Here is a 15290-nt window from a genome sequence, read left to right on the forward strand (position 1 = left end):
ATAACAGACTAACCTTGTGTGGTAGCTTGGGGTGGGCCAGTTGTTTGACCACAATAAGTACATGAACTGTAATAGCTCAATATTCATGATAATCCGGATGGTCAAATCAAAGTGCGATCATACATAAAGTGTTTGCTTGGTTGGATGTGTTGTGTGTATCTTAGGTGAATATTTAACATGTTTTAATATATCTTTAATTGTTTGTATTCTAGCTTATCCTTCTACTTGTATTTGTGTATGTATATTTCTTCTGGTTTCTTTTCTTTACTATGATAATCTTGTGAGTGTAAGTAGATGGAGATAAGGTTTTCCTAAAGCAGACACTAGATGGAGGATATGTGTAGCCGTCTTAGATATATAGTCCTCTTGTTTATAGTTTTGGTATCTCTAATTTGTATATAAAGTGAATTTTTATAGTTATTTTAGATGACTCTAAACCTTACTTTATTCTTTTGTCTTTATCAACTGTTTTTGTTAATATTAGATTTGTGATGACTCTTTTATATAGTTTACTATTATATTTTTGAGATGTTACATAAGTAAATAGTATAATAAAAATAAAATAAAATAAATATCTACCTTCATCCATATCTTATATAAAAAAACAAGTTAAAGATAATTTTAATACGAAGAAGACAAAAAAAAATGTTAAAAAAACTAAAATATGGCGTTTTGAAATACAAAACCTAAAGTAAGCAACCTAAAAGAGGATTATAAATTAAAAACTAAATATTCATCAAACACTACCATTTTTAATCTAATGGTTAAGTAAAATAGTATAATATAAAAATCACTAATCAAACAAAAATAAAATCATTATCTATCTCTATCAATTTCTTATATATTAAAAATGAGTAAAAGAGGAATTTAATTTAAAGACAGCAAGAAAATAAATACAAGAAACTATAATATGACGTTTTGAAAGTAACCTAAAAAGGATCTTAAACACTCCGAATTTTCATTTAATAAGTAATGAATTTTCTACAACTTATCCCATGTGAAAGCAAGCATTTACCTATGAAAAAAAATCATAAAAATAAATAGATAAATCGACATCATACTAAGGGAATTAATTTATTTTATTTCTATGACAAAGTGGATTAAAATTTAAATTTTTGATGAACGTGACATTCCCATAATACTGTGTTTAGTTTAGTCTCGTAAAACGTGATAACGATAGATAATAATGATGTAAATCGAATGTAGCAAGCAACGAAGTATGATTTGACTGGATTAAAATAGTGCTTAGCACGTCTCTCGTTCCCTAACAATGCATTAGTTTATAATTAGTACAATTATTTAAAAGAGTGCGATGGTGGATATACCTTAACTAACACTAGTTGAATGTTAAAATAACTATTCAAAAATAGTTTGTTTACACTTGTCTTTTCTTCTATTCATATCAACCATTACCAACCTTTTATTTGTTTCTTTAGAATTATTCAACCATTAGAGACTCATATTACACAATAAGAAATTGATTTAGATCAATGTATCAATCCTAAATCTTAATATTGTGAAATACCATCAAAATCTCATATTTTTAAAGATTTGTAAGAACAAATAGTCATTTTATCATTATATTTCTATTGATAATGAGTGGAAGTGAAACTACTTTTTGGTGGAAAAATAAATTCATGATTTATAACCGAAGAAATCAATTTATTAATGAATTATACATGTATGTCATTTACAAACTTTATTTTTAAATCCATTCATTTAATTCCAAATATCTTAAAAAAGAAATAACTAAAATTCATTAACTCAAGTTTATTCAAATATTCACCTTTTCAAAGGAATACATTCTAAATACTATGATAAAGTTATACAAGTAAATTTTTTTGTAAGCGTTTTTATCTTTAAACGTAAAGGTGAAATTAGAATTTATTTTTATCCCAATATTTGGTTAATAAGTTTTGAAAATGGATTGTGTAGTCTTTCTAATCTAGTAACATTAATTTTATTGTGCATATTAAACTACAATTTAGACTGATGTTTGAGTTTAAACGTGTCAACTGTAAAAATAACTTAAACACCAATTAACATAATTGAATTAAAAAGATTATATATATATATATATATATATATATATATATATATATATATATATATTCGTTTTTAAAATTTTAAAACCAAAATATATAAACATAGATGAATTTTAATTGTGTCTAAATTTAAAGATTAAAAATATATTTGAATTTTTAAATAAATAAATGTATACTTAACACAATTTCATAAAATTAATTTATAAAATAAAATTTTTATTGTGTTTATATACTAGTTGATATTATCTTGGGTTAAATATGTTTTTAGTCCCTAAACTATTGGCCGTTTCTGGTTTTCGTCCCTCTTTCAAAGTAAGGTACAATTTGGTCCTCATTCTTTAGAAAAACGTTCGTTTTAGTTCTCAAAATTTTGTTTTTAGTCCTCGTTTTAGTCCTCAAAACGTTCGTTTTTTCGACTAAAATGAACGTTTTTTAAAGATTGAGGACTAAATTGTACCTTACTTTGGAAGAGGGACGAAAACCAGAAACGGTCAATAGTTTAGGGACTAAAAACATATTTAACCCTATTATCTTTAATTTAATCGGTATAGATATTAAGAAAAATTGTTATAAATTGAAGATTGTATTAATTGATTAAATTTAACTATGATTTCAAACTTTGAATAAGAGTTTTTTAAAATTGAAAAAAATTATTTTTTTGTTTTCAATAAAAAAAATATGTTGTTTATTAATTAAAAAAAACAACTGGGAAACTAGATTTGTGGAGAGAGCACGTGATTATCAAACGGTTAGCTCTTGTGTTCACGTGCGATACCATGAATGAGGGACTGAAGCTAAACTGGGGATGGAATAGAATTTAACATGTTGTTATTATTCTATAATAAATAATTATTAAAATTTTTAGGTTACATTATTATTTTATTCACGATCAAATGTATCAATTGATTATCAACTAATTGGCACATTCTTCGCTGTTAAATTTATAAAACATTTCTATTACACCTTGCAATTTAATCATATTTCAACTTTATTAATGTTACTTTTTTTTTATAATCTAATGATTTGTTAACTGAAAATTAATTGTTAATTTCTCGAAATATTAGGAATCGTATAAAATTGTGCCTTTTAATCATGTCGTATTTGAAATTAAATAAATTTTAAATATGTATAACTTTTTATTTGAGTGGTTAATGCCACATCTCAACTATATAATAACCACAATCTTATAATATAGGCGACTAAGAACAGTTAGAGTATGACTTGTAATTAAGTACAGAATTACAGTCATCCAAATATGAAGACAAAATTTTAAACTTAAACAGTTTAGAGTATTCAACACTTCAAGCGTTTAAATAAGAAATTCCTAAGTAGACTGTACTACAGCATCAGAGCATCAGTGTCCTCTAGTTCTTGCTCCAAAGGTATCTCCTCAACAATTTCTGCTCCCATCCAAGTGGATGATCATCGCAAAAGAAAACATACAAAAACAACACACCAACAAGAAGCAAGGGTGAGCTAGATAAACAAGCAATAATAATATAGTACAATCAATCGATGTCATCATGCTTAGTTACATATAAAAGAACAATTAAAGCATACCCTTTAAACCATGACTCAAACACTCAACAAGACTCATCTGAATTGGTATAACTGTCGAACTATTGGTCGTCTTTGCATCCCCAACACTATGTAAGGTAAATCCCCCCATCTGTCTATGTCTAAACTCTAAGACTATAGACGAGGACCTCCCTCTACTCTCACCACTCACACTGTTCTTCTCTATTTGAGCATGAACAGGGCTTTGAGTGTAGGGATAGACATACCAGTTCAAAGCTCCATACAGTTATACAGAACAACATTAACACCCCACACATCACTTTCAATCATCTCACCCTGAGATGTTCAGTTCACACTCAATTTCATCATTTCAATTTGCAGTCACATTATTTCAACCCACACAATTCAAATATATGGACATACATACATCCTGGCAGTCAAACAACATCAAACAGCTCAAACAGATGTGAAAAAATATGAAACTCACTGAACCAGGTCTCACAACGCACCAAGATGTAAGGCAAGACAGCAAAAATTCGCACAGCGCACCACTCTTGGTGCGCTGAGCGAATTTTCCTGACGAGGGGAGTGTTTTTCAGCTAAAATTCGCATAGCGCACCACCCTTGATGCGCTGAGCGAATTTTCCTAACAGGGGGACAACTAAAATTCGCATAGCGCCCTAAATTCGCTATTCGAATTAATTTGGCTAATTTCCCAAGCTAGCAACCGTCGCAAAGCGACTATATTCGCTACGCGACTTTCCAAACAGATAGCAACCCTCTCTAGTATTTAGCATATATAGCGCACCAACTCGCTGTGCGAATGCTCAAACAGAGAGCACCTCTCTGTGAGGACTCGCTATGCGAAAACATTCGCTTAGCGAGTCTGCATAATCTGCAGAACGCAAATTTTGCAGAATTACCCACTCACCCACTCCTTACCACTTCTAGGCCTTTCTTCCAACTTTTAAGCCTTCTAATTCATATTTTGTACCTAATTAAACTTGTCTAGATGATTATCAAGCGTTATTAACATGATTTTAAAGTGATCAATACCCAAGTTTTAACTTAAACTCCCATTTTTTACTAACCCAAGAACCCAATTTCAATTCTACCATGTTGAACATGACTTTACTCAGTTTTATGATCCTAACCTGTTCTAATTTACTCATCCCAGCTAGCCAAACTGCCCAATTGCACTCAGGACTACCTATGCTCAAATTCTCTACCTTAGTTCCTTTCAAAAGACTCAAAACAGTACTTCCTTAGCTATTTACCCTTCTAACGCGACTAACACATGATTTCCACCTCAACCACTCCTTACTAACCCAATTGGTCATCGGAGAAGAATCAAATGTCTGAACGCATCAGTCTCACCTTCGACACTAGCACATATGACTAGTTACAACTGACTGGATCAGACCAGGGCTGCTCTACGATCAGGGATGTGCCAACTCAGGTTTTTAAGATTCCTCTATCCTACCAACACAGTACTCTCAACAAGTCACAATTGATTTATCTAAGTCATCCAAACTGTCCTTTGGTGTTCTATACTTCAAATTACTTAACTTCAATACCTCACAGTAACCTAAAACAGTACATGTGCACCTACTTACTAACCACATGACCAACATTACATACTCCAAGCCTCTCCAGCAAAGCAAGTACAACCAAAAAAACTATCCAAGTCAAATCAAAATCATCAAACCATGGTTACACAAATTTCACATATTCAACCAATGCAATTTAAAACATGCTCACCCCAAATATAGTGTAACAATAAACCACTCAAAATAAATTAAACAGGCCAATCATACAGCTCCTAAAATATAACTAGCTCCCCTTGCCTCAGAGTTGTATTACCAAGCTCACAAGGATGCCCCTTTTTGGTATCTCACACACGCGAACTCAATCCAAACCCTACAAACCACCAAAGTGGTGACAGCAAAACTCTTAGAGCTTGATTTGACAGAAACATGAAAACGAAACCGCCTAGTATCATACAACCAGTAATGTTGCATGCTCTAGGTTCGAAGATAGTGAAAGAGAAGGAAAAAACGACTTATTGGTCCAAACGAAAATATGATCGATTCAAAAGGAAGCCTTCGGTGTGGTGAACGTCTGAGCACCTTCCAACCCAAGATTGAACGGTTCAGAGAGCTGGAAATTTAGAGAGAAGGCAGAGAAGAGTTTAGGGCAAAGAGTCTTAGAGAGAGAAGAGCTTAGAAAATGAAAAATTCTGAGGAGCTCTTCCTAAGGTTAAGTTGGCCTTAGTCTGATGGGCCTGGCTGTCCCACATAGGGCCCAATGGCCTTAAACTTTTTCAGGCTATTACCGTTAACATATTAATTTGTTTTAATTAATAAGCAGATATTATTATTTTCGGTTAAGATTATCAATCATAAACTAAAATGATGAAAACAATAATTTTAGAGATTTAAAAGAATTTTGAAGATTTATTTTAGTTTTCTATGTTTTAATAAAATATAACTTTCTGAGGTTTAAGGGACAATTTACTTACTTTTTTCATAAAAAAAATAATTATATTTTAGGATATAATTTTGCTTAGAACATCCATAACGTAAGATTGCTAATGAATTTTTTATTTTAATTTGATGGGACCTAGAATGCGCATAAATTTATGCATTCACACCAATTTTCAGTAGAATGAGTGCGTAATTTAAATCTTATAACTTCTGTCCAATTAAGAAGTAAAAAAATTAAAATATGAACATTGTTTTTAAAGTTTGAGTTTTAAAATACAATTTATTCACTTATAAAATACAAATTAAAACATGAACAATGTTTTTATAGTTTGAATCTTATAACTTCATCTACGGAATGAAAAAAAAAATTATACACAATAATTAAAGTTTGAGGTTTAAATTACAACTTTTTCACTTAATATAAATATTACTTAACCAAACTATAATTTTTTTAATTTAACGTTATATAACCAGTATTATATGTGATTTTCCTAGAAATTATTATGTGTAATCTTTCATAATATTTATACCTTTAATTATAAACATAATTTAGATGATCATTAACAATATTAATCTACAAATTTGGTAATTATTAATGTTTACAGTTATAGTAAGATTTTATTTTAACATAATTGATTTTTTTTATCGTCTTTAATTTCATTTTAGAACATATATATTACAATAGATATTTTAGTTTAATTAATATTGTTCTACATTTATTTCTTTAAATCTCTCTCTCTCTCTCTCTCTCTCTATATATATATATATATATATATTATTGTATGTGTTAATTTAATTTAATATTTTTAATTGTTAATTAATACATGAAGATAGGAAGATAAATAACAATGAATTTATATATTTTTTCTTTCTTACTCATTGTAAAATTATAAGTTTTTTTTCCGTAATTTTGAGACTTAAAATTAAATTATATTGAATCATAATGTTAGTGTCGATAATTTAAATTATATTAAATTCTAAATAGTCAAATTTATAATAAGTTAAGTCATTACATATAAAAAGTTTTTTAAAATAAATATATTTTTAAACTCTTTTTTGAAGAAAATTTATTATTAAAAAATAATGACCCATCATGGCCCATTTGAGTGGGATGAAAACCCTAACAGATACTTCTCATCATCATTCAACGTTATCTTAATAAATGCTAACTGTGATCCTTATCCAATGGATTAATTTTTTCCACAAAAACTACTCACTAAGGGTATAACAGTCTTTCCATCTTCACTCAGGACCACTCAAATTCCGCCACCCGTTTTATGACGTCTCGCCAACGCAATTCCATGACGTCACTTCCTGCTCCTAAGAGTAACCCACGCACTATCCCCTTTCCCACGTTCCACCCCGAAGCCCCATTCTTGATTAGTCACAGGTGGCATAACTCTAGTCGCTGTGCTTGACACGCGCATACATTGCGGTTGGATTTATGTTGATGTCGAAAGGTGTTGGAATTTTCGTGCTAAGGTTCCTTTGAACATCAGGCATGTGGGCATTGCGACAACTTGTTGCCTCTTTTGATATTTAATTGATCGCATATATAATGCTCACCCGTGTATAATATGTAGTTGAGTTGAGCATGAATGTGTGAGTGATAAAACAAAATCTAACCAAGAAACAAGGCCCAATTTGTGAGCGTGTTCCATCAAAGTTTCAGAGATCGGTAGGAACATGGACAACCTTGGCGGTTCTACTATTCGTATGAAAGCAATTGAGGAGCTTCTCAGAGGTCGTGATTCTGCCACACAGCTCAGGAGTGTAATCAATGGGAATGGTGAAGATTCTCCTTCAGCGGAGAAACTCGTGAAGGAGGTGCTCATGTCCTTAACCAACTCCCTCTTGCTCTTGAACGACAACCCCACTTCTGAATTTCACGATGCCTCCAATGTTCAACTTTGGGCCTCTCCCAAACTCGAGGACTCTCAAGAGAGCAATTGCAAGAACTCCAGGGTTAAAGCTCGAAGAGGGTGTTACAAGAGAAGGTAATTAGTTAATTAATTAGCTAATCAAAACCTTTAATTTATGTTCCCTTTTCCCATTTTTCATTTCACCAACACGATCGTGTTAAGTGCTGAATTGTGAATGATTAGATTTGCTAATTTGGTGTCTCTTTAATTTGATAACGTGTGACTTTATCCTTTACGTGTGCCTAACATTGGACCCCGTGAATTATTGTTCATATATATAAAAACATGTGGTGAAGTACTGTGGTGTTGTTGGGTAGACCCTGTCTAATAGTCTTTGTTTCTTTGTCTTTAGTACCTTTGGTTATTATGTCATTTTGGCACAGTAAAAAATGATTGTTGCAGACACTGCGATTGGTTTTGGTTTATGAGAACCAATTAAAAAGTTTATCTGAATTTGCAGAAGAACTGAACAAACAAGAGAGAAGGAGTCTGAAGCTCCAATCGATGATGGCCACCAATGGAGGAAGTATGGTCAAAAGGAGATTCTCAATGCCAAATTCCCAAGGTATATATATACATATATGATCATATTTGAATATTTAACGTGTCTTAGCATTTGAAAAATCTTCTGAATAGATGTTTACGCAGAATGAATTAAGCTTTTCTAACTTGATATCAGTCTATATTTTGTGTTTCCATAGGAGAAATTGATGTGTTGTGGTTTGAATTTTCAGGAACTACTTTAGGTGCACTCACAGAGACCAGGGTTGCCAAGCGACAAAGCAGGTGCAAAGAGTTCAGGAGGATCCAATCTTGTACAAGACAATCTACTACGGTGAGCACAGTTGCAAGAACATGGGAAACCCCGAGATCATACTCGACATGTCTCCTTCATCTTCTTCCAAGTTTCTTAGCTTCAACAACTCCTTCTCTACCCAATCACAACAAGAGTGTCCCTTTCTCTCATCTTCTTTCCCTTCATCTGTCAAAAGGGAGTGCAAGGAGGAGATTCCACCCTCAACTTCCTCCAATGATTACCTCATCTCTTCTGACCTCACCTTTGATGGTTCACCAAGACATGTCGCTCTATCATCTTCAACACCTGACTCAGAGTACAAGGCTGTCGACTTTCCAGATCTCTTTGATGATGTCTTTGAAGACTTGCTTGAATTTAGATAGTTTCCCACTTTCTTCTATTTTAAGTTTTATTTGAAGCTATGCGAAAACAAACTGTGTAATATACATATATATTACTTTTCTAAGAAATTTGTAGTAGTATCCATCTTTTATTCTCAATATTAATGAGAAAAAAAAAACAATGGTGTTTTGACTGGTTCAGCCAACAAAAGTTAATTTAATTAATCCGTGGGAATGAAGTGGTTGCCTCTTATTTTCTATGAAAATAATGAGTAATTTGAAGGTTGATTTGTGTGTAAGAAGATAATGGTTTTGTAGTTATTTATGTGGTTAAATGAAAAGGGAGATGAAAGCAGCATGCAGAAGCAATGAATAGATGGTTGGGGTCACTTGGAAAAAGGTTAAGGGTAGATTCAATGCATACATGATTTTTGGAATAAAGCCAACCATAAAAAGGTGATAGAGATATAAGGTTTGATATCGAATTTACAGGGAGCAAAATCCTCTACTGTATCATCGGAATTGGCTTTTGTTATACAAAATTATGTATTGTTGCTATTACTACAAATATCACTTTTCTATGCATATTCATCAAAGAGACTCCTCATAAAAACAAAACATAAATTGCATTTTTCATCATTTAAAGGATACTCTTTAAGTATGTGGCTAAAGAGAGTCATTCAAAGGATGTTTTCATTCTCCTTAATCGCTAAACTAGAAAATAAAAATTGCATATATGTTTTCATCAAAGAATATCCTCTCTCTATATATTCTTCTAAATTAAATATTTCAAATCAAACGTTTGTATACTTTAAAAAAAACTAGTTATAATTTAATTGTAGTGATAATTTAGTCTTAACCAAATGTTATTTTCATTCATCAAGTCTAAGAGGAGGGGAAAAGAAGTATTAATTAAGAATTAGTTAAAATTTGACTAAAGATATAAAACATGATCTAATTTTTAGAGTGAGTTTAGATACTCGTATTGATTAATAATTTTTCGGGATATAATTAATTTGTTTTTAGTCTTTATATTGATACGCATTATTCATTATCAAATTTAACAATTAACATGGTTGGAGATCTAAGCATAATCATATATATATATATATATATATATATATATATATATATATATATATATATATATATATATATATATATATATATATATATATATATATATATATATATATATATATATATATATATATATATATATATATATATATATATATATATATATATATATATATATATATATATATATATATATATATATAAATTTTCTCCAAAATGGTTTAATTATTAATTGTTTTATTGAATTAACAAATTAAAATGTCTTTATAGCTATAACTCAACATTAAAGATCTAAATATTAACTTAGAATAACACGTTTATAATAATAATAACATAGTTAAAAAAAATGAAATTTGGTCAACCACAAAGGCTGATTCTTTAAAATATTTTTAAGGACAAATATTCTTTTAGGTTTTTTTTTTTTTAAAAAGTAAACAAGCATAAAATTATTTAAAAAAAAAAACTAACTTAAAAATACTTCTTAAACAAAGTTTTCACCTCTTCATGGTACAAAAACAGATGTGCATATATTCTATATGTGAACATAAATAATGAGTTCATATGCAGATGATGAACCTTCTGATAGACTTTTAATATCTACCCATATAATAAAAGATGGCTTAAAAGGAAAATGAAAAAAAAAAAAAGTGAATACAAAACAAACTGAAAGTGGAATATAATTATTTTTCTGTTGTTACTGCTTCTAATTTTCAGTTGTTTAGTAATCAAAAAGTTTAAATATTTATTCTCTTTTTTTCATCATTTAATGTGATTTTTAAAGATAAAATTATGACCGTACATAACTTTAAAAGAGACAATACATTATAATTGACTAGTGATTGATCATAATAATAACACTCCAGAATAATGAAAAATATAATTTTAACTATTAAAAAAATTTAAATCACGATTAAAATTTTGTTACATCTTCAAATATCCAAACATAAGATCAGATAAAAATATTATCAAATAAGAAATTGATAGGTGGTGTAACAATTAATTTATCATAAACATTTTAATTAAATATAAGGTTACATAATTTTTTTATTTAATTTAATATTATGATGATTTTTTTAGTTTTATTCTATTATTTAAATGTTTTCCGTTTGAATATTTTAATAAATATAATTTGTTTCATCAACTTCACGTTGACGACTTATTGCAACGTCCGAGGTCTTATGTTACGCTTTTATCAATAAGTTAATTTTAAATGACTACGTGTCATTTATTAATTATTATAATATTTTAAACAAAAAATTATATTAATGATTAACAAAATAAAATGGAAAATGTTTAAAAAAATGGGAACAAAATTAAAAGAATCATCATAATATTAAAATAAAAAAAAATTATTTCCCACTTTGATCTTTTACATATTTTTCTTCGATCAAAGAGCACAATTATTATCGACTTTTTAGGTTGGTAGGGAAATAGTGGCCACTGTTGAACAGCAACGTGGATCTTTTAGAATGTGTTCACATTGTGAATCACTGTCCATAAAAGTGTCTGAGTCTACTTTTTGCAAAAAATAAATTAATTATTTTTTATATTAAAAAAATGAAACTATTTCTCTTCCTATATTTTAGAAAAATATTCGTTAAACGTATAGGTATATAAATAAGTAAAAAGAATTAAAACCATATATTCTTTTAATCTTATCGGAAAACTTGTTCTCTATTTTGAGTGAGATTTTTATTTTAAGCATGTTATTTACATGATAAAGTTCAATACTCCAAATCTTACTTAAATAACATAATTCGATGTCACTTCAATGAATGATACGTTACTTTATAAATATTTATTAATTAATTAACTAATATGATGTTGATAAAATGATACTGATGTCTGATATATTAATTAATATCATTTAGAAACGAACGTTGAATAGGTGTCAATTCTGGAAAGTCAAATTGGAAAAGAAGAAAATGAGAAATGATTTTCCAGCATTTATTTAGAAGAGAAAAGTATTGAATTTTTGGTGGACCCATTTTTGCAAGGTTAGTAAGTGTAGACTCTTTTACTAGCAATTTTTAGCATTGTCTTTTAGAAAAATGGGAGTGTTCACACTGACCTGAGGAAAAGCTTGGTCATGTTGTTTGAATTAAAAGACATGAAATATCTTTAAATTTGTTTTCCAATGTTTCTTTTCTTGAATACATTTAGTAGTTATAAACCTTACCATGGAAATTGTCTTGATGTGAAGTGTCGGTGGTTAATGCATATTCTTATGGCCAAGTCAAGTTATATCAAGTAATATTCTTTCATCCAAGTCTTTTCATTCTTTTAAATATAGTTGTTAGATTTCGTGTTAATTAAATATAAAAGGAATTTTTACTATTTAAGTGATCATAAATATCAAGTTTAAGTTCACTTATTGAAATGATATAAGATTTATTTGAAATCTATCCTATTAAGTTTTATTATCATATATATATATATATGAGCATAAATGGATGTATTAGATATTTCATATATAAGATAAAAATTTAATATATAAATGAATGTAAATTTTATTTTATAAACTAATTTTATAGAATTATGTTACCCTTAAAATTTACTTTTTAATTTTTTTTTTATTTTCAATAAATATATTTCATGGACCATTTTTATTTCACACTTAGGGGTCATGGAAATGAAGAAAGTTATTGATTGTATGAACATGTTGACTTTCGTTTAAACTTTTTCTTTTCATTCTGATTCAACTATCATCTTTTTATAATAAAATCCTATTAACTAAATAACAAAATATCAGAAACTTCTATCCGATCGAATCTTAATTAATATAGAGTGATTCATTTTTCGTTATCTCAATTAGAAAACGTTTATATTTGAATCTCAGTTAATATGATGTTTTTGATCAGGTTTCTATAAGCTTGGTGTGATTTATCATTTCTTATCTTTTGGAATCTAAGCAATTTTTATATAAGGAGAGATATTTTGTTTTTTAAGTATTATTGAAATATTAGATCTATTATGATTTGGATTCGTTGGTGGTAGCATGTTTGTTATGTTAGATTGAAATAGAAATTTTGTTTGTATATATTTGGAACTTTGGATGTTAGGTTTGACTGGTCAATAAAATTTAAGACGTTTCTATGTACTCGTGAAAAAGAAAGATGAGGCATTAAGTTTTACAATGAAATTAGGCTTGAAAAGCTCAGTTTGAGAAATTTTAGTTATTAAATGCAATTTATGCTTTAGAGAACGTTTTCATAAATTTTTAGCCTTGTACAATGAGAAAATGAAATTGTTTATAATTGAAAATGTTTTTGGTAGAATTATATATAATTTAAAATTTTGTATAATTCATGAAATTGATAAAATTTCGTTCAACATATTTCATTTAAAGAGTGAGTTTCACTTGTAAATTTGATGTTCTTCAACAACCTCCATTCGCATAAAAGGAGTTGGGTAACATTTCTTAAAGGAATAGTGTCACCCATTAGGTAAACATTAATCCAACGACGGGTATTCGCTTTCATTCCTTCTCCTTTTTTCATTTCTTCATACGCAATTTCTCGATTGGTATTCGCTTTTATTCCTTCCCCTCTCTTCACCCAAAATATATCTCTCTCTTATCATGGCTTTTGGATGGATAAGATAAGACTAATAAAGTTTGTTCGATCTTGTGATAAATATCATTATTTATGTATTGCATATAATAATTATTATGATTATACTTAATATATAAAGAATATATTTTAAACTCGTTAAGTGTACTGAAGCACATATAGAAACTTAATTTATTATGTCTCCTTATATTTTTATATTTTTATTTTGAAACTTGGGTGATCTTATTTGTATTTTGAAAGTGAATTTGCATATAGGTAGTAAGATCTTAGAATGAAATTCGTTGTTGTTCCAAGAGGAAGATCCATCTACAAAATACTCTACAACACTCAAGTCAATAAAAAGTTTAAGATATTTTTGAATATAAAGAGTATAAGTGTTTATGAGAATGAGTCTTCCTTAAGAAGTAGTAGTTGTATTTATAAGATTAACCTAGATCGTGAGCTTATGTTCCTTTTGAAATAATACTTACCAGAATATAATAATAGTGTAATAAATAATAATTGAATGGTAAATAATAACAATCACACCAAACTGTCGATATTTCGTTATAATATGTGTATATGATCCAAATAAGGGTAGGTTTGGCCTGTTGCATACTGAAGAGGCTTAAAAGACCTTATTGGATTGTGCTCTTTAATATGCCTATTGGGTCGAGTAGCAACAAAAGACCTGAGTCTTGGGAGTTTGGTTGGGTGCATGTGATGGTGTCTGATCTCTTGGTTGGGCCTTGGCTAACTTGTATAATATGTAGGTGGATTGACCCTTCGACCGAGCGGCCGAACTTTGCAGGTGGATTGGCCCTCCAGTTGAGCTTTGCAGGTGGATTAGCCCTCTGACTGAGCTTTGCAGGTGGATTAGCCCTCTGACTGAGCTTTGCAGGTGGATTGACCCTTCAACCTAACTTCTTTGTGGATTGGTCCTCTGGCTGAGCTTTACAGGTGGACTGACCCATTGGTTGAGCTTCACAGGTGGATTGTCCCTCTAGCTGAGCTTCGTAAGTAAATTAGTCCTATGGTCGAGCGAGCTTGTATGCGTGTTGGCCCTTGACTGAGCTTCACAAGTATGTTGGCCCTCAGGCCGAGCTCATTCAAAAGTTGTTGTGTAAGAAGAACCTTCCGACTTGTGTTGCGTACTTTGGTAAAGCGACTTGTGTAAGAAGTATGTTGCGACTTAGGCAATCTATTTTAGGTGCTATAGACTTTAGGTTGCTTAGTGTTGCTGACCTTAAACAGTGCTTAGCTGTTACTGATTTTAGGAAAGCTTCATTTTGACACGGTTGACTTTAGGCTGTTAAGATAAAATAATCTATAAGACTTGTATGTATAAACACTCTCATGTTTTAAAGTTTAATCAAATAACATTAAATGAGACAAGAATGTGAAATGCTTAACTAGAAGAATAGGATAGGCAGAAGCATAAGTGCTAGGAACAAAATCCTCAATCATCCAACAACATAAGAAAGCCTTAGGAAAACACTTAGGGTTATAAGAAACATAAAACAACTATGCTAAAGCTTCCAAACACAATGC

At 29.7% G+C, this 15290-nt stretch overlaps 1 protein-coding gene across 1 annotated transcript; it reads left to right on the forward strand.

Annotated features, from left to right (window-relative positions):
- Window positions 1–7619: 7619 nt before the first annotated feature.
- Window positions 7620–9309, forward strand: LOC124824985 (WRKY DNA-binding transcription factor 70-like). Its single transcript, XM_047297513.2, has 3 exons — window positions 7620–8046; window positions 8432–8536; window positions 8706–9309. The coding sequence occupies exons 1-3, from the start codon at window positions 7736–7738 to the stop codon at window positions 9148–9150; spliced, it is 861 nt and encodes a 286-aa protein (XP_047153469.1). The 5' UTR covers window positions 7620–7735; the 3' UTR covers window positions 9151–9309.
- The last annotated feature ends 5981 nt before the right edge of the window (window positions 9310–15290 follow it).

The sequence above is a fragment of the Vigna umbellata genome, chromosome 3 (assembly GCF_029865625.1).
Source record: "Vigna umbellata cultivar VRB3 chromosome 3, Vumbellata_1.0, whole genome shotgun sequence".
Taxonomy (NCBI): Eukaryota; Viridiplantae; Streptophyta; class Magnoliopsida; order Fabales; family Fabaceae; genus Vigna; species Vigna umbellata.

Bases quoted from the DNA above. Each gene is read 5' to 3' on its own strand.
- LOC124824985 (XM_047297513.2), top strand. From the start codon at position 7,736: ATGGACAACCTTGGCGGTTCTACTATTCGTATGAAAGCAATTGAGGAG. The intron at 8,047-8,431 runs GTAATTAGTTAA...CTGAATTTGCAG, and splicing joins AGAGGGTGTTACAAGAGAAG to AAGAACTGAACAAACAAGAG. The intron at 8,537-8,705 runs GTATATATATAC...TTGAATTTTCAG, and splicing joins CTCAATGCCAAATTCCCAAG to GAACTACTTTAGGTGCACTC.